This window comes from Pelophylax lessonae, assembly GCF_965119305.1.
Source record: "Pelophylax lessonae genome assembly, chromosome: 13".
NCBI lineage: Eukaryota > Metazoa > Chordata > Amphibia > Anura > Ranidae > Pelophylax > Pelophylax lessonae.
In genome coordinates this window covers 136,772,909-136,793,769 of record NC_138780.1, presented here as the reverse complement: position 1 = coordinate 136,793,769, position 20,861 = coordinate 136,772,909, and the positions used below count along the sequence as shown (strand labels likewise).

Sequence of the window (20,861 nt, the reverse complement as noted above, 5' to 3'; positions counted from 1 at the left end):
ACAATGATCCCTCCCTTAGGAAATACTTTCGTAATCAATCAATCTGAAATAGTTTTTAGACGTGCTACATCTCTTCGTGACAGACTGACCCGCAGTCATTATGCCCCCCTGACAGGAAAAAATAAATAAAAAATAAAGGGGATTTTCCAATGTGGACCTTGTTCATTTTGTCCTTGGATACTTACTGGCTTACAGTTTGTCCTCCCAAATGGTGAGAAGTTTTATCCACAGTTTATGGCAGACTGTAGCACTCAAGGCATAGTCTATCTCATGATATGTTGGGAAGACTATTCGTCACCTTAGGCAGAGATTAAATTATCATGTTTACTATTCTGCAAATGGCAAAATGCTTACTCCGGTGAGCAGACATCTTGATCTGTATCACAAATTCAACACGCCCATGGTCTCCTTTCTAGTCCTGGAGGTTATCCCCCATGACCCCAGGGGAGGAGACTGGGATAGAAGAATACTACAAAAGGAAACCCTCTGGATAGAGCGACTCAACGCTACCTATCCACCGGGAATTAATGAGGCACATTCTTACAAGCCTTTTCCATGACTGACGTTAGTCTTGCCTTATTAATTTTTTACACTTGTGTTGAATCTGTTTTTGGACCGATCTTTTATTGATCGGTTTACTTTAGATTCCTCCTGTCCAAATCCCCAATCTAGATATCATTCAAACTATCATCCTCTTTTTTTCCCTCTTCCTCTTTGTCTATGAGCACCTAGGGCTATCCATCAGATTATAGTTGTTAGTACTAATTAAACAACCTGGTACTTAATCTTATCTGAGGGTTAGACAACTTAAGCCAAATTGAGATGTGGTTCTTCATAATAGGTTATGTTTTTTGTCATCCCCTTGATGTGCTGAGAATTGTATTTTATAGCTAATGATCTCTTAAGTTGTGCCTATACACACTATGTCTTTTTGTATTTCTTGTATTTTTCTTAATACTATTTGTTAATGCTTTACATATTTGTGTGTTCTATTTCGTTTATTTGTTAACAACTGGGCTGTGCCTGGGTGCCCTGTGCTGGACCACCTGCTGGGCTTTGGGGTCGATGTGCAACCGGGTAGCCGCTGCTTCTTTGTCAGTACCTATTCAGGTGGCTGCAAATGAGCATGCGGCACTATGGTGGCAACACCAGAGGGTGCCTTCCTCTGGTGGCACCATCCCTGGGGATCGCTCTATGCTCTCTTCCTGTCTCTGTGGGCGGCAACATGATTGTGTTCGTCTGCGCATTTATGGGGACATGGAGCATGCGCGGTCCCATCCGGTTGGGTCGGGTAACGCCGTCATGGTGCCAGCGTCCTGCATGGGACACACATCTAAGGCTTCCATGAAGCCTTACAGTGTGTCAGATGTCTCCTCTATCAGCTGCTACTAACCTATCGTCATACCATGGTCTCTTTGCCAGCTATCACAGGTACTTAGAAATCCTTTTCTGTCCATACACTTGCGGTCTGTTTATTGTTGGGCTATGTTTAGCCCTGGTTTAAACTGTATATACATTTACACTTGGTATATTGTCCCTGTATTTTACTTTGTCTCTACAGACTTGTCCCTGTGAATCTCCAGGCTCCTAAAATGTATATGATGAACGATTCTGTGTTCTATCTGTAATGCAATTAATTCACCAACTAGTATACCATTGTTCATATCTAAAACAATATTATCTTATGGTTAAGGTGAGATCCTGCTCTTTTTTTCTTTTTCTCATCTTTATCCACCCCACTTTTTTCAACCTCAGGTTCACCCCCTATCCCTTCCTTTTTCCCTTCCCCCCCTCCTCCCCTTTCCCTTTCCTTTCCCTCCCCCCCTTTTCCCCCTTTCCTCCCCCCTCCAATTCCTTTTCCCCCTCCCCTTTCTCTTTCCTTTAATTTCCCTCTCTCCTCCCCCCCCTCCTATTCCTTTTCCCCTTTCCGCCCTCTCCCCTTTCTTTCCTCTTTTTCCCTCTTGGTTCTTTCATCCCCTCTTTTTTCTGTGGGCTGGCCAATTATTTTTTATTTCTTTAACTATAATTATATAATATATTCTTCTTCTCGGAGGACATTTTGAACTTGCAAGTGTTTTTAAAGACAAAATCACCTGTTCCTATCCTATGAAATTATCAGGTCCGTGTACAATTGGGTACAACAACCTGGCTAGGTCAGTGACTCTCCTATGGTGTGTAACCTGCAGCTTTTTTAAAAATATTGGCGGTTTCTGCCTTACAAATAATCTTTATATAGTTAATTTAACCCCTTATCATATTACTCTTTATGGGTCTGTTAATTATGTTTTATACTTTCTGTGTTGATACCTGATGTGTGTCCCCCACATCTGCCTTTGTCCTTATGCATGTTGGTTATGGTCCGAGGCTCTCTTGGCACATTAGTAATATATATTTTTTGTTAAATCCACGTTTGTACTACCTATTCATATGGTTCAATATACTGTCTACATGAACTTTGTTTCTTACTTGGCTATTTATTGATATGTTTCTGTTATAGAGAATATGTACAAGCAAATAAGCTCCTGAAGAAGCAAAATATCGCAAAACATGTAGTGCTATTAGCCAGTTTACATCATATTCCATCTCTGCGACAGGATATTCTCAGGTTCTATTATCTCACTGGCTCTGACTTTATTGTCAGAACTGATCTACTAACTATATCATCGTGTCGTTTACATTGTTATCTTATCATGTATACATGTGTTTTTGTGTAAATTGTTATCAATAAAATGTGTATTTTTTTTAAATTGTGCCTTTGAAGTCCATAATTCCCATTTTTCTGTTTATATATTTATTCATATGGACGTGGCACGGGTCCTTACCATCTATACACCCACAGTACCACCCTGTGTTGGTGTAATTGTCAATTTTTAATAAATAAAATATAGCCTAAAAAAGAAAACGAATGCAGCTTCTACATCGAAGAATTTGTTAGCTGCAATAAAATAAATCAGCCTTGAAATAATTTTCAGGTCCTAGGGAACTCCTGCTTAAACCAGTTCATTGGTGGCTAACGAGAAGAGAAGAATGCCTTTCTTAAAGTGGTAGTCAGAATGCCACCCTTACAAAAAGATAAAATAATATTAAGATCACTGATGTCATTGATGTAAGCAGGTGCAGTCTACTTTTTCCACTGCAGGTGATGCTCTTGCGCAGATTGTAGCAGTTGTAGAAGATGTCAGGAGGAACTCAATTCTTCTATGGCATGGTTTCCTGGGTCCAGGTGGATACTGCCTCCCCATGTGACCCTGACAGCCATCGTGAGTCAGACCGAGCCTATTTAAGGCCCTGGCCCCCAGGTTTGGCATGCATTTGCAAGTTGGTTGAGTAAGGACAGATACCCCATCTGGTAGGGACAGTACTAGCGGCAAGGAAAGGTTCCTGATGAGGGAGGAAAGAGTAGGGCTCCCAACTTCCCTGGACACCTGCTTGTAGGCACAGGACAGCCAGGCCGCATTTTCTACATCTCTTCAGATGCTGACAACCTGGCTACATTATGGTTCCTATATGCTGCTGGAACTGTGAGTGTTCCTGGTTGGGCTGCCTTCCCACCGGGTTATTAGTGGACTGCTTCTGCATTATTTCAGTACAAGTTCTTTCATTGCACTGGAACTGTGTGTTATTCTGCTGCACCCCATTTACATGCAGCTGGCTCTGTCAGATGGGATTGACCCAAATCTATGCAGCCCCCATTAAATGGGAGGTCAGTCAGACAAATCATAAGGAATCCCAAACAACCTCTGGAGGAATCCTAGGGATCCAAGGAACCCTGGTTGAGAATGGCTGTTATAAATATTTTTTTTTGAGTTTTATACTGCTTTAAAGTCCGAATGAAGCCTTGCATCTTTGTTATGCAGTCAGGAAGCATGACAAGTAAAGAATATTGCATTATTTTTTTTCTTTTTATTGTTTTAATTATGTCTTATTACTTAACGCAGTAGAAAGCTGCCCCATGACTGGTGAGCCAGACCACTGCTTTCACACAGAGCACAGCATCCTGGTCCTCAGCGGTCTGACGCACCCCTTGACAAGTATTCCAATCAACAGTGCTCCTCTGTGTCAGCCTGCTGTGCTCAGTGTGAGTGATACAAAATGTGAGACTGAATTGACCTTTATGGCTGACTTCACATACGTCCATTGCCTGAGTTCTCAGCTCTACTACGTATCAACTGCAACATTCTGCATTCATTCACTTAGGATCTGTGATAGAGAATCATGTCACTGATTTAGCTGTCATTTGATCATACAACTTGGTTGGCTCAAAACTTGAAACCGTTTATATTATATAAAAGAACTTTTAAGCTCATAAAGAAAGAGTGACTATGCTTTGTGCTATAATCAGGCATATAGGAAGTCACATGTTTGCATAGTGTTCTACAACTATTAATTTAATTTCCTAAACCATTTGTTTTTCAGTATAAAGCTGCCATTAGGAAACAAGATCTGATGATCATTACTGAATTATGTGCTCAACAGAGATGACAGTCAGAAATGTCAGTTCATCTGACCTCCCCTGTAATGGTCTCATTATTACTTTACAGGCCAGTTAAGTATCACATGACAGCAGTTATAGACAAAGAGAGCTGAGATAAGTGCCACATGATGCGAAAAGGTCACCGACGTCTATGGAACTGTCCAGCCTGTCCCTGTTATTCTATTTCTCTCTGTGTGACTTCATTCATTGACATTAGGCAGATTTGCACCATGTGCAATGTGTGTAGCATGTGCTAACATGCATTAAATGCAATAGGGTTGTTTTTTTTTTTGTTTTTTTTTATGCGCTGCATTGATATCAAGTTTTTCTGTGTAGTTTAATGAGCTGCATTGATTTACATTTTTTGTCCACAGCAGAAGCCAAAATACTTTTTTGTTTTCCTCAACGAGGAAACGTTGTGTTTTAGTGTGCTGCCTTTATACACTGCTCAAAAAAATTAAAGGAACGCTTTTTAATCAGAGTATAGCATCAGGTCAATTAAACTCCTGGGATATTGATCTGGTTAAGTAGCTGATCAGTTAAGTAGCAGAGGGGGGTTGTTAAACAGTTTTAGCTGCTTTGGTGTTAATGAAATAACAACAAGTGCACTAGATGGGCAACAATACGATGATCTCCAAAACAGAAATTGTTTTACAGGTGGAGGCCACTGACATTTTCTTTCCCTACTCATCTTTTCTGACTGTTTTTTACTAGTTTTGCATTTGGTTAGGGTCAGTGTCACTACTGGTAGCATGAGGCGAGATCTGGACCCTATAGAGGTTGCACAGGCAGTCCAACTCCTCCAGGATGGCACATCAATACATACCATTGCCAGAAGGTTTGCTGTATCTCCCAGCACAGTCTCAAGAGCATAGAGGAGATTCTAGGAGACAGGCAGTTACTCTAGAAGAGCTGGACAGGGCCATAGAAGGTCCTTAACCCATCAGCAGGACTGGTATCTGCTCCTTTGTGTAAGGAGGAACAGGGTGGGCACTGCCAGAGTCCTACAAAATGACCTCCAGCAGGCCCCTGGTGTGAATGTCTCTGACCAAACAATCAGAAACAGACTTCATGAGGGTGGCCTGAGGGCCCGACATCCTCTAGTAGGCCCTGTGCTCACTGCCCAGCACAGTGGAGCTTGATTAGCATTTACCATTGAACACCAGAATCGGTAGGTCCGCCACTGGCACCTTGAGAGAGGTGAGAGCAGGATTACCCTAAACACATGTGACAGATGTGAAAGGGTCTTCAGAAGCCATGGAGAACATTATGCTGACTGTAACATCATTCAGCATGACTGGTTTGGTGGTGGGTCAGTAATGGTCTGGGGAGGCATATCCATGGAGGGACACACAGACCTCTACAGGCTAGACAATGGCACCCTGACTGCCATTAGGTATCGTGATTAAATCCTTGGACCCATTGTCAGACCCTAAGCTGGTGCAGTGGGTCTTGGGTTCCTCCTGGTGCACGACAATGCCTGGCCTCATGTGGTGAGAGTATGCAGCCAGTTCCTGGAGGATGAAAGAATTGATACCATTGAATGGCCCCCACGCTCACCTGACCTACATCCAATAGAACACCTCTGGGACATTATGTTTTGGGCCATCCGATGCCGCCAGGTTGCACCTCAGTCTGTTCAGGAGCTCAGTGATGCCCTAGTCCAGATCTGGGAGGAAATACCCCAGGATACCATCTATCATCTCATTAGGAGCATGCCCCTACATTGTCTGCCATGCATAGCACGTGGGGGTCATACAAGTTGCTGAGTACCATTTTGAGCTGCTGCAATGAAAATTCAGCAAAATGGACTACCCTGCTGCATCATTTTTTCACTTTGATTTTCGGGCGGGGGGTTGCCGGGTCTTTGAATTCAGCCCTTTAATTCCTAACACATTACCCAGTCCATATCAGTATAGATCAGTATAGATATCCAGCATTATATTTTTCCCCAGCACTCATCAGTTCAGCATGTTGGTGTCAACTGGGTCTATTGGTAACAATGGATTTCAGCATGCCATTAAATTGATCCTGCATGTACGTGGTCGTGGTGTTATTTGGCTTAGTGCAATTCAGTAACATATCTTGATGAGGAATGTATGTTGCAGTGGTGTGTTGCCAGAAATACACGTATCTCTTCTGATGGAATGGGCTGTCATAATGCAATGCATAGTAACACAAGTGCACTAAAGCATTGCAATAGTGTGAATGCGCTGTTAAAAAATTTAGCTGGGTATAGCAGAAGACAACATTTTAGTACAACTGTGAGTTCAGAGCTCATTCTTCAAAATGTAAAGATACATGTAATGTAATGTGGACAAAGTAATGCCAAATACTGTAGCAGGCCCCAAGAGGTGCTGTTTGCAAACCCCAGCCCTAGACCCAAGAAAATCCTACTCTATGTGAAGTGCCCTGCTCTAGGCTGGATACATTTAGTTTTTGGCTTTGTTGTACTCAGTTAAGCAGCAATTTATTTTCTAGGCCTGGTCAGGTCTCCCCAAGCCTGATACTTGATTAGTCCTGCCTGCCTCTGGAAGAAGCTTCCAGAAATAGAGTAGAAGGGTCATCCACTGGGCTATAAATATTTATATGACCTAAGCCAATCCCTGGGGCGTAGGCCCAGAAAATGTGTCTGGTAGAAGATAAATGGGAGGGTCTATTCAGGATCCCTCTCTCTTCTGGGGCCTCTGCCCCTGGGAGGCAGCCTGTGTTACTGAAGAGCTGTTGTTATCAGGCCTCAGCACATGCTTGGTTGAGGGCCTGAAGGAGCCTAAATCAAAGAAAATTTTCTTGATAACACCACCTTAGGAAGCTGGGCTGGAGACCGAAGAGTTTAGCAGGAAAGCTGGTTGGAGAGCTGCCTCTAGACTTTGTGAGTAGGACCTATAGCCTAGAGCTTCAGGTGTGCCTATGGTTTGAGGGTTACACACCAGAGATTGCTACAAAGACTGTGATTGCTCTTACAGAGTCAGAGACTAACTGGCTGTCCCCTCTACCTCCAGCAACACATAAGGTTGCTACTGAAGGACTTTGCATGGGAATCTGTCCTCTAATGCCTTTGTGTGTTTTGGAGTGTTTTAACGTATCCTGCATCCTCATCCCTCTACCCACCTGTGTTTAAGTACTGCAACAAATCTTCCAAAAGGCACCCCTATCTGGGCCTGACAGCCTCTGAGCAGGTAAGGGAGACCTGGGTTATTTCCGGTGGTCCCTCTGGGGGTGAGTGATACATATGGAAATATCAACTTTCTAAAAAGTATATGTGCATAGGGCTTAGTACACCCCTCTTCTCTGCGCTTAAGAGGGCAGTATAAACACATCTCAACTGCATGTTTTTACAAGCCCCCAACCACAAGTGTAAATGATCCCTAACTGTGATAAAAGAATGATCTTTTTAACAACTGTTAATAGAGTGGAACAACTTCAGCAACATGCTGTACTGTACCATGTTTTTTCTTCAGTTTTTCTTGCAGCCAAATAAAGAGAGGTAGATGATCTATGACAGGGGTGCCCAACCGGTGGCACCCAGAGCCCTCTAATGTGGCCTGTGTCCTCCTGCTCTGGGATGGCGGGTCGGCAAGCCCTGATTGCAGGTTGCTGACCCGCCATCCCAGGGCATCAGTTATGGGTGGATCGGCCAGTAGAGGAAGCATGCGACTGCGGAGGGAGCAGAGCCACATAATCCGATGCTTCCTCTATAGTGCTGCCTCTTGTTGCAGAGGGAGTGATACCAATTGCACTCTGCCTGGGACAGCTACATTTCCACAACCAGCGATGCCTGCAGAAAGTGGCGATTGCTGAAGACCAGAAAGTGAAGGATCATTAAATAAAAGGTCAGTTTATAAAAATGACAGTAATGGGCAAATCTGTTCTGCACTGGTTACTAGGCTGCTTTCAAAATGATTTGCAGGTGCAGCCCAGGTCACCTGCGGGTTACCTGCACTGAGCCATAGAGTGCTATTATCACCTGCAAGTTGGGTGCGCCATCAGAAAGTTCACCACACCTGCAGGATATAATAGAAGTCTATGGCAAAGCGCAGCTAACCCACAGGAAAGCTGCAGGTGCACTGCACTGCACCCGGGGTGTGGGTAAATCACAGCGCATCAGTAGGGGGTTCAGGACCATAAGGACTTGTATACATTTTCGGTTTGGGGGGTGATAAAACCCCATAGTTCATTGTGATCCGCGACCAGTTACTAAATCCCTTAAGTGGCCCTTGCTCTTTATAAGGTTGAGTACCCCTGATCTATCGAGAACTTACCGATGTTTTACTTGCTTTACCTGCACTTCTATGTACTAACCTTAATTGCTACTTGGAGAGGATTAGGGTCTCCAGAAATGCCAACCACCAGACCTTCATAAACCTCGCCAAATGCGCCATGACCAAGGGCTCTAGTGAGAAGAAGAAATCAGAGAAAGATTTGCATTTTCCCAGAATTTATATTCATATTTGTAAACCTTACTTCTTTATGAAAGCTCAAAGTAAAACAATATAATGTACAACCACATGTCTTTCACTTTTATATTATGTATGTGCTTACAAGCGATCATAACCTTACTAAACAGATATAGGCAATAGCAAATGCCAGGAGCCAAAATGCATACCTTCTGGTCATCTATATAATCATGGGCGTCCGCAAGGGGGGGCAAGTGCCCCCCCCCCTGGAATCTCAACTTCCCCTTTAAAGTGGTTGTTAAGCCACTTTATATCATGCTATCTAGTCTGTTCAACAATCCTGTGTGCCTGTGCCCTGTTGTTTGTGTATGTGTTTTAAAAAAAACAAGCCGTTCTTTACCTGTTTTCAGAGCATTGATCGCCGCTCATGTGACCCGCCGGCTCTCTCCTCTCGCCGTCTGACAGCTGCCTTCAGTGGGCAGGGCCGAGGATTCCCTGCTAATGTCAGTCAGGAGGGGAGGAAGAGGAGGGGCAAAAAGGAGGAGAGAGGCAGCGGGTCACGTGAGCGGCGATCGGCACTCTGAAAACTGGTAAAGAACAGATTATTTTTATAAAACACATACACAGGGGCACACAGGATTATTAAACAGACTGTAGACAGGATATGAAAATTTAAATGAAACTACAGCAGCAGGAGGGGAGGATGCGGGCACTGACACAGGAGCAGACACACAGGGAGGGAGGGGGAGGGAGAGGACAGAGGAGGATAAGAGGGCTGCGGATGATAGAGGCACGTAGACTGACCACGGTGTCAGGGCTCAGCAGCCATTGTATGCCGTGGTTAGTTTACAGAGGGGAGGACATAGCCAGGTAGGATCAGCCAGGTATTTTAGGTGATAGAAGGGGCCAAATTACACGGCACAAGCACTGTGTTGTATAACATGCTTTAAGGGAATAGGATCATTTTTTTAGGTTAACAAACGCTTTAAAAATAAATTCTGCCGTTTCCCCTTTTAAAAATAAATACTCGTGATTCGCGGCTCGCAGGGTGACTGACGTCGTCTTCATGACATAGTCGAAAAGGGGCGGAGCATGGGTGACCTTAAAATAATGCCCCCCCCCCTGAAAAAAGTTCTGTGGAAGCCCATGTATATAATATCATTACTAAAAAAGCCAAATGGGTCACAGTAAAAAAAAAAAAGGTGAAAATGCATATCAGTATAAAGTACCAGGATGAGGTAGAAATAAAAATGTGAGCTGTTAAATATCTAAAACATGTTAAGTACTTTGGTCATGCAAAGGGGAGGGGGGGGCGGCTAAGGTGCCAGACAAATTGGTTAACTGACAAACTGACCCTAATTCTCACCTTTCCAGCTCATGATACCATTATTATAGGGGTCATTTATGACACAGAAAAAGAGACTTTCCAAATATCAGTTGATCTGTAAAAAATTATCTCTAGCTTAGAACTATTATCCTCTGTAAGGGAATGTCACCATAACTTTCCCTGACTGTACATTCCTGTGCTTAACAGTTGCAGGGCTCAGAGTGTGCAAACATCTGCAAAGATTTATACCAGTGCCAGTATCACAGATCCTGAAATTTATTTTTTCAGGAGTAAGGTTGCAAATTATTACCCATTTACATCTTCAAATTTCAGAGTGTACAAAGATAAATAACAAACTCTAGGGGAATTGTTTCTTAGTAATTTGAAGTGAGTCTGTACTTTATCTATATTGTGTAAGCAGCTGGGTCATTTTACTGTAAGGAGCAAATACTGTACACTACCCCGATCCACTGCCAGAGCCCAAAGAAAACCCAGTATTTCTGAGAATGATGGAACACTTGACACTTCTTCTACTACCTGCTCATAATGTAGCGCTTGGTGCCTGAGCAGCCAATTGCTTGCTTTAGTGCTGTCATATAGCAAAGCATCAACTTTCTCAGTTCAGAAGGTCATCCTATAATGTTTTTACGCGCCCTCCATACTGAACAGCTTTATTGCGTATAATAAGTCCCACTGCCCAACTTTTTTTTTTACAGTTTTTTTTATAGAGTGAGTAAGGGTTAGAATTTCAGTTTTAATGTTTTAATGATGTCTATGTCCCAGCTGGGGAGCTTTACCTTACTTCCAGTTCCAATGGCCACTCAAGAAGTGAAAAAAAAAACTCCAAATAGGGATGTTAACATTAACCGCTTGCTGACCGCCGCACGACTATTTACTGCGGCAGTCAGCCCCGTTCAGGCAAAACGACGTAGGGCTATGTCGCTCGCCCACGAGCCTCTAGGGGTCGATAACAAGCCGCCGGAGGCGCGCTCCTACCCCTGCTCGTTCCCTGCCTTCCCCGCGCGAGTGACCGGCGGCTCTGATGTCCGCCGGTCACTCGCGATCTCCTGCTGGAGAAGGAGAAAGGCAAGCGGCTAATGTAAACAAAGCCGCCTGTTATTCTCCCTGGTGTAACAGCAGAGATCATACGATCCTGCTATGTAGGATTGTATGTCTCTGGTTACATCACAAGCCACGCCCCCCCCACAGTTAGAATCACGCCCCTAGGGATACATTTAACCCGCTGATCACCAATAAAGTTAACCCCTTCCTTGCCAGTGTAATTTTTACAGTAACAGTGCATATTTATAGCATTGATTACTGTAGTAATGGCACTGGTACCCCCAAAAGTGTCAAAAATGTCAGTCAAGGGTCCGATCTGTCCGTCGCAATGTCACAGTCCTGCCAAAGAAAATCGCAGATCGCCGCCATTACTAGTAAAAAAAAAAACAATAAAAATGACATAAATCTTTCCCGTAGTTAGTAGACGCAATAACTTTTGTGCAAACCAATCAAAATTTGCGTATATATTTTTACCAAAAATATGTAGCAGAAAACAAATTGGCCTAAAATGTTAAAAAAATTTGATTTTTACATTTTATTTTTGGAAATTCATATAAAAAAATGTGAAAAATATTGTTATTTTTTCAAAATTGTCGCTCTTTTTTTTGTTTATAGCGCAAAAAGTAAAAATCGCACAGGTGATCAAATACCATCAAAAGAAAGCTCTGTTTGTGGGTAAAAAAGGACATCAATTTCATTGCACGACTGCGCAATTGTCCGTTAAAGTCACACAGTGCCGAATCGCAAAATAGGCCCTGGTCTTTGAGCAGTCAAACCCCTGGGGCTTAAGTGGTTAAAGATAAAAACCTAACAGAGGTTCTATCTCTTTTTCACTGTATTTATGGCTAAATTGAAAATTGAAAATTTAATTCTGTACTTCATTTTTTCTGTTAAGCAAACAACAGGGAACATCACCTGTTTGGATGCTTCAGTTTAGATTTTGTATCATGGTTTTAGTGATTTGCATATGTTTCTCTGGACCCAAAATTTGTCTTAGGGCCCATTCACACTATCGCAGTGACTGGCATTTTTCCACACTGGAAACAATGCCAGTCACTGTAAGGGCACATAGAAAACAATTATTTTCACCGCAATGTAGCCCAAAGATGCGGCGCAGTGAGGTGCAAAAAAATGTAGACATGCTGTGTTATATCGCACCTCCTGGATGGCACTACCTGTGCAGAGATATGAATGAAGTGTCATTTTGTGCATGTCAAATAAAGTTGCCAAAAAAAGGGAACAATGTCATATGGTAAAACGCACATGCCACACGTCCCTGCAGCCCAAAATGGAAGTTGCTTGCACACTAAATCATTCCGGGTTTAGCGCGCAGGCCCTTAGTGAAACTCTAGCTCTTTACTCAGAACTTTTTGGTGCAGATCCTAAACTTATTTTGTGTGTGAAGTGTGCACAGAGCTTAAATAAAGTCAGAGTTTGCTGTATCTGGGCTGATCTAAACTTTGCCAATCACTTCAAAAGCTGTTGTTGAAAAGTCTAGTATGTCCCAGGCTTGTAAAGCTCAACAGAACTTTACCCAGCCAAATACATTCCTGGTGAAACAAAACAAAAGTGGAAATGTCTCTCTCCTGCAAGCATGCTGCAGAGGGGGACCCTTATTTTTGCTGGGGAAACAGTTGTCTCTCTGCAGAGGTCTGACACGCCCCATGCTGAGTCAGAGCTGGAGCTCTCCTATCAGCAGGGGGCATAAGCTTTGCTGTTTGCAGAGCTATAACCCTGACTCTGTAGGGGATGGGTTGTACCTCTGCAGAGACACCACTGCTTCCCCACAGAGAACAAAGGTCCAAGTCTGCAGTTGCTGGCAGGGGACATACTCTTCTTCTCAGGCTGTGGCTGCTTTAGAAAGAAAATGAACATAACATATTGAAAAAATTTTGTTTTGATGTACCTTGAATGTAATTAGCTGATTTAAACGTAAGAATTCAATTGGGCTTCAAGTGCAAATGGCCAGTTGGCCACACAGTTCAAAGAACACCTGCGAGTACCCAATGGGGTAATAACTTCCCACACATTTTAGAAGCTGTATTTTGCGTCCTGGGCACACTCTATCGCAACACTTCCTGCTAGTGTTGATCATTAAGGCTGCATTCACACTTGAGCGTAGCGTTTTCACGCGTTTTTTTACCGCGATTTTACTGCGATTTTCAGGCGGTTTTTTTCGGGCATTTTTGGAGGCAGGCATTGACATCTAACAAAAAACGCTGGTAATCAGCCCAAAAAGAAGCTCCTGTACTTTTTTCAGCTACAGGCGTTTTGCTTCAGGGGACAAAATGCTCAGATGTGAACAGGGGCCATTTAAATTAATGGGGTTTTACTTGTTGGGCGTTTTGGAATGTTTTTTTGAGCGTTTTTGGAGCTGAAAAACACCCAGGTGTGAATGGAGCCTTAGCTGCATGTGGGCCAATGCTATGGATAGGGGAATCTCCACTGCCGGATACTTTATTCAGGCAGCTGACACCCAAAGCTGACTGAATACCAGAACAGTGACTGCATCTAATAGGACTTCAACCTTTGGCTAATAATTTTCCACCCAGCTTAGTTGATCTTTAAAAAAAAAAAATGTTGAACCAAGCTGTGCTTGCATAGCCAACCATGGTTCAAATTTCAATAGATTTAGCAGAAATCGGCTGAAAAGTCTACCGTAAAGGCAGTAAAGATATTTTATCATGGCTGGGCTGTGCTGCAGAAGTGTGTGAATAAAAAGAATGGGAGAACAAAGTTTGACAGCAATTTCTCTTACCTGAGCAAAGTGATATTTTTCCGAGGAACTTCCTTCAGTTCACTAAGCCCGGCTCCTTTTCCAGCAAAGCAGTAATTTGGATTGTAATCTGTCATGATAATGGAACTACGGATTTTACTAAGTTTGTACTCGGTGCTCTGCAATCTCACCCGTGCTCCCTCCAGCTGCTTCTTCTTGCGGTGGTAAACTGCAATAGGAAAAGGATAAATCTGCACATTAACAAGCTACTAACCATAATTTTCTCATCCTGGCCTATCTTCATGTTAACATACTAGGCTACACCTCCTTTGACTGCATTGGACCACCTATAACCAGTCTATAAAAAAGACAGACATGTCCCCGCTTGTTTTTCATCATATACAGTGGGTACGGAAAGTATTCAGACCCCCTTAAATTTTTCACTCTTTGTTATATTGCAGCCATTTGCTAAAATCATTTAAGTTCATTCTTCTTCCTCATGAATGTACACATAGCACCCCATACTGACAGAAAAACACAGAATTGTTGACATTGTTGCAGATTTATTAAAAAAGAAAAACTGAAATATCACATGGTCCTAAGTATTCAGACCCTTTGCTCAGTATTTAGTAGAAGCCCCCTTTTGATCTAATACAGCCAGGAGTCTTTTTGGGAAAGATGCAACAAGTCTTTCACACCTGGATTTGGGGATCCTCTGCCATTCCTCCTTGCAGATCCTCTCCAGTTCTGTCAGGTTGGATGGTAAACGTTGGTGGACAGCCATTTTTAGGTCTCTCCAGAGATGCTCAATTGGGTTTAAGTCAGGGCTCTGGCTGGGCCATTCAAGAACAGTCACGGAGTTGTTGTGAAGCTACTCCTTCATTATTTTAGCTGTGTGCTTAGGGTCATTGTCTTGTTGGAAGGTAAACCTTCAGCCCAGTCTGAGGTCCAGAGCACTCTGGAGAAGGTTTTTGTCCAGGATATCCCTGTACTTGGCCGCATTCATCTTTCCCTCGATTACAACCAGTCGTCCTGTCCCTGCAGCTGAAAAACACCCCCACAGCATGATGCTGCCACCACCATGCTTCACTGTTGGGACTGTATTGGACAGGTGATGAGCAGTGCCTGGTTTTCTCCACACATACCGCTTAGAATTAAGGCAAAAAAAGTTCAATTTTGGTCTCATCAGACCAGAGAATCTTATTTCTCACCATCTTGGAGTCCTTCAGGTGTTTTTTAGCAAACTCCATGTGGGCTTTCATGTGTCTTACACTGAGGAGAGGCTTCCGTCGGGCCACTCTGCCATAAAGCCCCGACTGGTGGAGGGCTGCAGTGATGGTTGACTTTCTACAACTTTCTCCCATCTCCTGACTGCATCTCTGGAGCTCAGCCACAGTAATCTTTGGGTTCTTCTTTACCTCTCTCACCAAGGCTCTTCTCCCCCGATAGCTCAGTTTGGCCGGACGGCCAGCTCTAGGAAGGGTTCTGGTCGTCCCAAACGTCTTCCATTTGAGGATTATGGAGGCCACTGTGCTCTTAGGAACCTTAAGTGCAGCAGAAATCTTTTTGTAACCTTGGCCAGATCTGTGCCTTGCCACAATTCTGTCTCTGAGCTCTTCAGGCAGTTCCTTTGACCTCATGATTCTCATTTGCTCCGACATGCATTGTGATCTGGAAGGTCTTATATAGACAGGTGTGTGGCTTTCCTTATCAAGTCCAATCAGTATAATCAAACACAGCTGGACTCAAATGAAGGTGTAGAACCATCTCAAGGATGATCAGAAGAAATGGAAAGCACCTGAGTTAAATATATGAGTGTCACAGCAAAGGGTCTGAATACTTAGGACCATGTGATATTTCAGTTTTTCTTTTTTAATAAATCTGCAACAATGTCAACAATTCTGTGTTTTTCTGTCAGTATGGGGTGCTATGTGTACATTCATGAGGAAGAAGAATGAACTTAAATGATTTTAGCAAATGGCTGCAATATAACAAAGAGTGAAAAATTTAAGGGGGTCTGAATACTTTCCGTACCCACTGTAAATCCTTACAACAGAAATACTTATTTCTGGGTACTTTATGTCGGCATAGTATGGGATGTAACAGGAAAAAAAAAAACAGAGGGAAAAAAGAAAAACAACTCCAAGCTAAATTTGCTAAATGGTTAGATCTAATAGGTAGACCAAGTTGAGGTTTTAAAATATTTTACAAAAGAAGAAGCTGAAGAGGTTGTCATATCCTCTAAATAGTGGTTGACAAAACTAGACAAGGATGCCCAATCTTACAAACATTCTCCATCAAGACCCAGGTGTAGACTGCCCTGGATGTTGCTGCATTTCTCATAGAACTAACCCTTACATCTTAAGGCCCTTATGAAGCAAGAAAAGGTTCCCCACCTGACTCTCCAACCAACATTAGTTAGAATGGCTAGGACGTCTGAAGTATCTTTCTGAAGCTTGTCTGAAGTGTCTTCCAGAACTGAGATGTCACCCAGTAATGTCCAGGCAAGCTCTGTTTCAAACTTGCATCTGCTGTCCAATGCCTTTGCCATGACTCCCTTTTTGCTGTTACCACATAACCCATAAGGCAAGAGGAGAGTTGACCGCTGTTTCAACTATGAGGTCCGATGTCATCCGTAAATCTTCCAATATCTCCAAGGTTCGAAGAATTTTTCATGTTTGATTCTACAAAAGTACATGAGGAAGGCAGCGCATGAACCACACCGGGATGCAATGGATAAGGAAGTCAAGTGAACATCCAGTATAGAAAGGGTTAACAGTTTATTGGTATTGATAACCGAAAAACAAAGTACATAAAATGCTTACATCCCCCTGGGCTGGAGTGGACAAGGGCACCTGGCAGCAAGCAACACGAGTGCGAGGAGGTCAGTCTCCCGGGACTGCTGAGCAGTGTGTGCACAAATCCGGAAACCAGCCACCGCGAGGATGAAAGGACTCCGCTGTAGTTCCGTAGCGGTGACATCAGCTTGGACTTGATAAAGTGCATAGCGCAAAACATGTAGTCATGGCAACCATATAGCTTGTGTTCCACCCTGGTTCCTGGTATTTCCCCGCAAGTGGTGCCTGTCCGGCTGATGTCACCGCTACGGAACTACATAGGAGTCCTTTCATCCTCGCGCCGGTTGGTTTCCGGCTTTGTGCACACACTGCTCAGCAGTCTTGGGAGACTGACCTCCTCGCACTCGTGTTGCTTGCTGCCAGGTGCCCTTGTCCACTCCAGCCCAGGGGGATGTAAGCATTTTATGTACTTTGTTTTTCGGTTATCAATACCAATAAACTGTTAACCCTTTTTATACTGGATGTTCACTTGACTTCCTTATCCATTGCATCCCGGTGTGGTTCATGCGCTGCCTTCCTCATGTACTTTTGTCCATATCAGCACCCTTCCTATGCTCGTTGGCTAGCAGCAGAAAAACCACTGGGGAGCCTCACAGGCTTATTTTTATCTCTCCACCCTAAAGGCACCCCAGGAGCGCCAGACTTGTGATTATTGCTTTGACTTCTGGACTGGATTTTTTCCTATGGCTGCCCTGGGTGCGAATCTCTTTATTGAGCCATCAGTTGGCTAACAGCAGAACAACCGCTGGGGAGCCTCACAGGCTTACGTCTATCCCTCCACCCTACAGGCATCCCAGGAGTGCCTGGTTTGTGATTATTGCTTTGACTTTTTGATTCTACAAACCCTTTAGCATTCTTCATCCAGGACCACTAGGCTCTTGCCACAGATGAGAGGACCGCTTCAGGCCAGTCCTAGGATGAATACATTGTCTTCAAATCTTGGTCCACCCCTCTATCTATAGGGTCTTTAAATTAAATTAATCATTCCATAGGCACAATAACATGCTGTGCCAGCCGTTGCAGCAAACCATCTACCCCTGGTGGAGATTAGAATCCTATTCTGAAAAGTCTTCGGACTTAAGGCAATAAAGCTTTGAAAACCCATTTTTGACATCTCACATATTCTACAACATCTGCCGCTATTTTTTATTTAAACCTCTGATTTTTGTTCCCAAGAGATGGCTGTTTTCACTTCTGCTATGTAGAGAGAGACCAGGGAAAAATCAAAAGAAAATGATTGAATCTTCTCCTCCCCTGTTTGTAAAAGAAAGGCAGGCACCACTCTAAGTGTAATAGGACTCAAATTTTATTGGAAAAATCAGCACACTATATACTCACAAGCGAGTAACAAGAAACAGCAGTGGATAAAAGCCGTAAAGTTCATCCGGAGGATCGATAGATCTGGGTGCCTGTGGAAAAGGATCCGACCGGTCCACTGTGTAGTCCGCTCAAGCCGATGGGAAACGGCTTGTCCCGAACCCAGGGGACACTGTCGGGGCTTCCGGCGCGTACTTCCAGCTTCTGGCTTGGACGTGAAGCGGGATGATGTAGGCAGGCGACGCGTTGTCGGAGCATGCGCTCCTTCCTCAGGCCTCTGAGGCCTGAGGAAGGAGCGCATGCTCCGACAACACGTCACCTGCCTACGTCATCATGCTCCACGTCCAAGCCAGAAGCCGGAAGTACGCAGCCAGAATTTTTAGACACTGGGTTTATGCCCTAAAGCCATGGAACAGATGGGTATGTAAGACATGAGCATATTTAGCAAAATCACTGGGCAGGTAACCAAAAGGAAGCATACACTCCCAACTAGAATCCATGTATTTCAGTGCATTGGGCTCAGATGGCTGCCTCGTGGCTGTAGGGAATCTACAAAATAATAACAATAGTGTTTAACCACTGAAACAACAGGAAGTGACTGGCGAATAATGTCCGAAAGCAGGAGATACTTGACAGTCAGCAAGAACAGGGCTGGAACGGCTGCAGGACATGGTACGCACAGCACCCATCATTCCCAGCAATTTATACACTTAAAGGTAATGGGTGGTAAGTAAACATGGTTACTGTTGCTAGGCTATGGGCTGCAACTTCACCCCTAAAATGAACGCACATATGCTGGTGCCCAGTAATACTGTCAGCACTGAGCTGAAGAGCGCCATCACAGTCTAGGGCAGAGGACCCTCAATTACTTACCCAGCCAAAGTTCAAATGAGTAAAAACCGAGTAAAATATATATAATCAGGTGATTGTCTTTATGTCTTTCCACTCTGCAAACACAAAATATTTCTCACATGACAAGGATTTATCTTATGCTAGAGCCTTTACAACCCAGAAGAGGAAAAAAGAAGAATACAGGCTGGGACATGTCTGTCATTTGTATAGACTGGTTATGTGCCCTATGGGGTCAGGGGAGGGAGGAGCTTCCATTGCTTTATTTTCCAATGAAAAGTGTGTTCTCCTACCCTCCGTTGTTGTCCTGGGGTTCAGAGATTCACAAGGTAATAAAGCTAGGATTAGAATTACATCCCCAGAGCCTACAACAAGTCAACAATTTCAGCGCCCGCATTTCAACCCTCTCAGGTTCACTCTAAAGTGCTGCAAGCATGTAGTGACATACACATCATCTGCCTGCTATGGGATTTTACATACATTTTTCAGGACAAGCTTATGCAAGATCTACACCATTTAATATGTTGGAAGAGTATGCTGACAATTGAGCTGTTAATGCAAATTAAAAAATAAGCTACTCAACATTTTTCTCTATAACTGCAGATTGTAATAACCTTACCTATGAAATCTTAGTATAAATATATTAAGAATTTACCATTAGCCCTGATTGATGCTACTTTGAAATCGTGCTACTTCACTTCAAGTAGCACAATTACAAAAGTAGCGGGTCAGCGCGATTTCAGGTGCTACTTGAAAGACATCTGTGCGGCTTCATGCACAGATGTCTATTGAAGTCGCACCTGAAATCGTCAAAAGTAGTGCAGGAACTACTTTCGCAAACTGGTGCGGCGCCGCAAAGTCTGCGTCGCACCGATTGGAACAGTGCCATTGCCAGCAATAGGCTGCGACTTGTCATGTGATTTGACCTGTCAAAACACATGACAAATAGCTCCGATGTGAACCAGTGCTTAAAGTGTAAAACAAAAACAGAAAAAGCGCTCTGGGTGCAGACTGCTTTAATAAAAGTATATAAAAGCAAATGATAAGCAGCAACTCACAAAATGAATAGGTTATTAGACATGTGTGTGAAGAGACCCACCGGGTGGTGCCATCCCGCTGATAGATGCGCGGTGTGCCTGTAACTCAGGGGTGGGGAACCTACGGCCCGAGGGCCGTATTCGGCCCGCAAAGTCATCTGGTCCGGCCCCCCATGCAGCTGAGTCTGTGTCTCAGCTGATCTGTCAGAACGGAGCCGATGCTTTCTGTATAGTTCAGGCTCCGTTCTGACAGCCTCAGAACGGAGCCGATGCTTTCTGTATAGTTCAGGCTCCGTTCTGACAGTTTGAGTGAGTCACAGGCGGAGTGATATCAAATGCACTCCGCCTTTGACCAATACAGGAAACATCGCCTCTTCCTCCAGCGCAGTGCCGCTGCACGCTACACTTCTCCTAGCCAGCATTTCCCGCCAGCAGTACCAGCCAGAGCCAGCTGTACCCACCAGCAGTACCAGCCAGCTGTACCCACCAGCAGTACCAGCCAGCTGTACCGACCAGCAGTACCAACGAGCAGTACCCATCAGCAGTTCTTTTCAAAACTTACCACCACAAAGAGTCGACTGCGCTCCAGACTGACCGACGCAAACCTGGAAAACCAGTTGCGAGTAGCAACATCATCAATACCAGCACATCACACACCTCACCAAACAGAAACAGTTGCAGCCATCACATTGGGGGTGATTTAATTAAATGTTTTACCAAATATAACAGGCACATTTTTAAGTTGATAATTTTGTACAGCCCCCGAAGGATTTTATAAATACCCAAATGGCCCTTGGCAGAAAAAAGGTTCCCCACCCCTGCTG

General features: G+C 43.8%; 1 protein-coding gene across 1 annotated transcript in view; it reads right to left on the bottom strand.

The window, feature by feature from the left end:
* The window catches only part of LTK (leukocyte receptor tyrosine kinase), a 379,826-nt gene that overhangs the window by 47,452 nt on the left and 311,513 nt on the right, over positions 1-20,861 (bottom strand). The window contains 2 exon segments of the mRNA XM_082274964.1: positions 8,777-8,867; positions 14,019-14,205. Coding sequence (XP_082131090.1) covers positions 8,777-8,867; positions 14,019-14,205 — 278 coding nt within the window.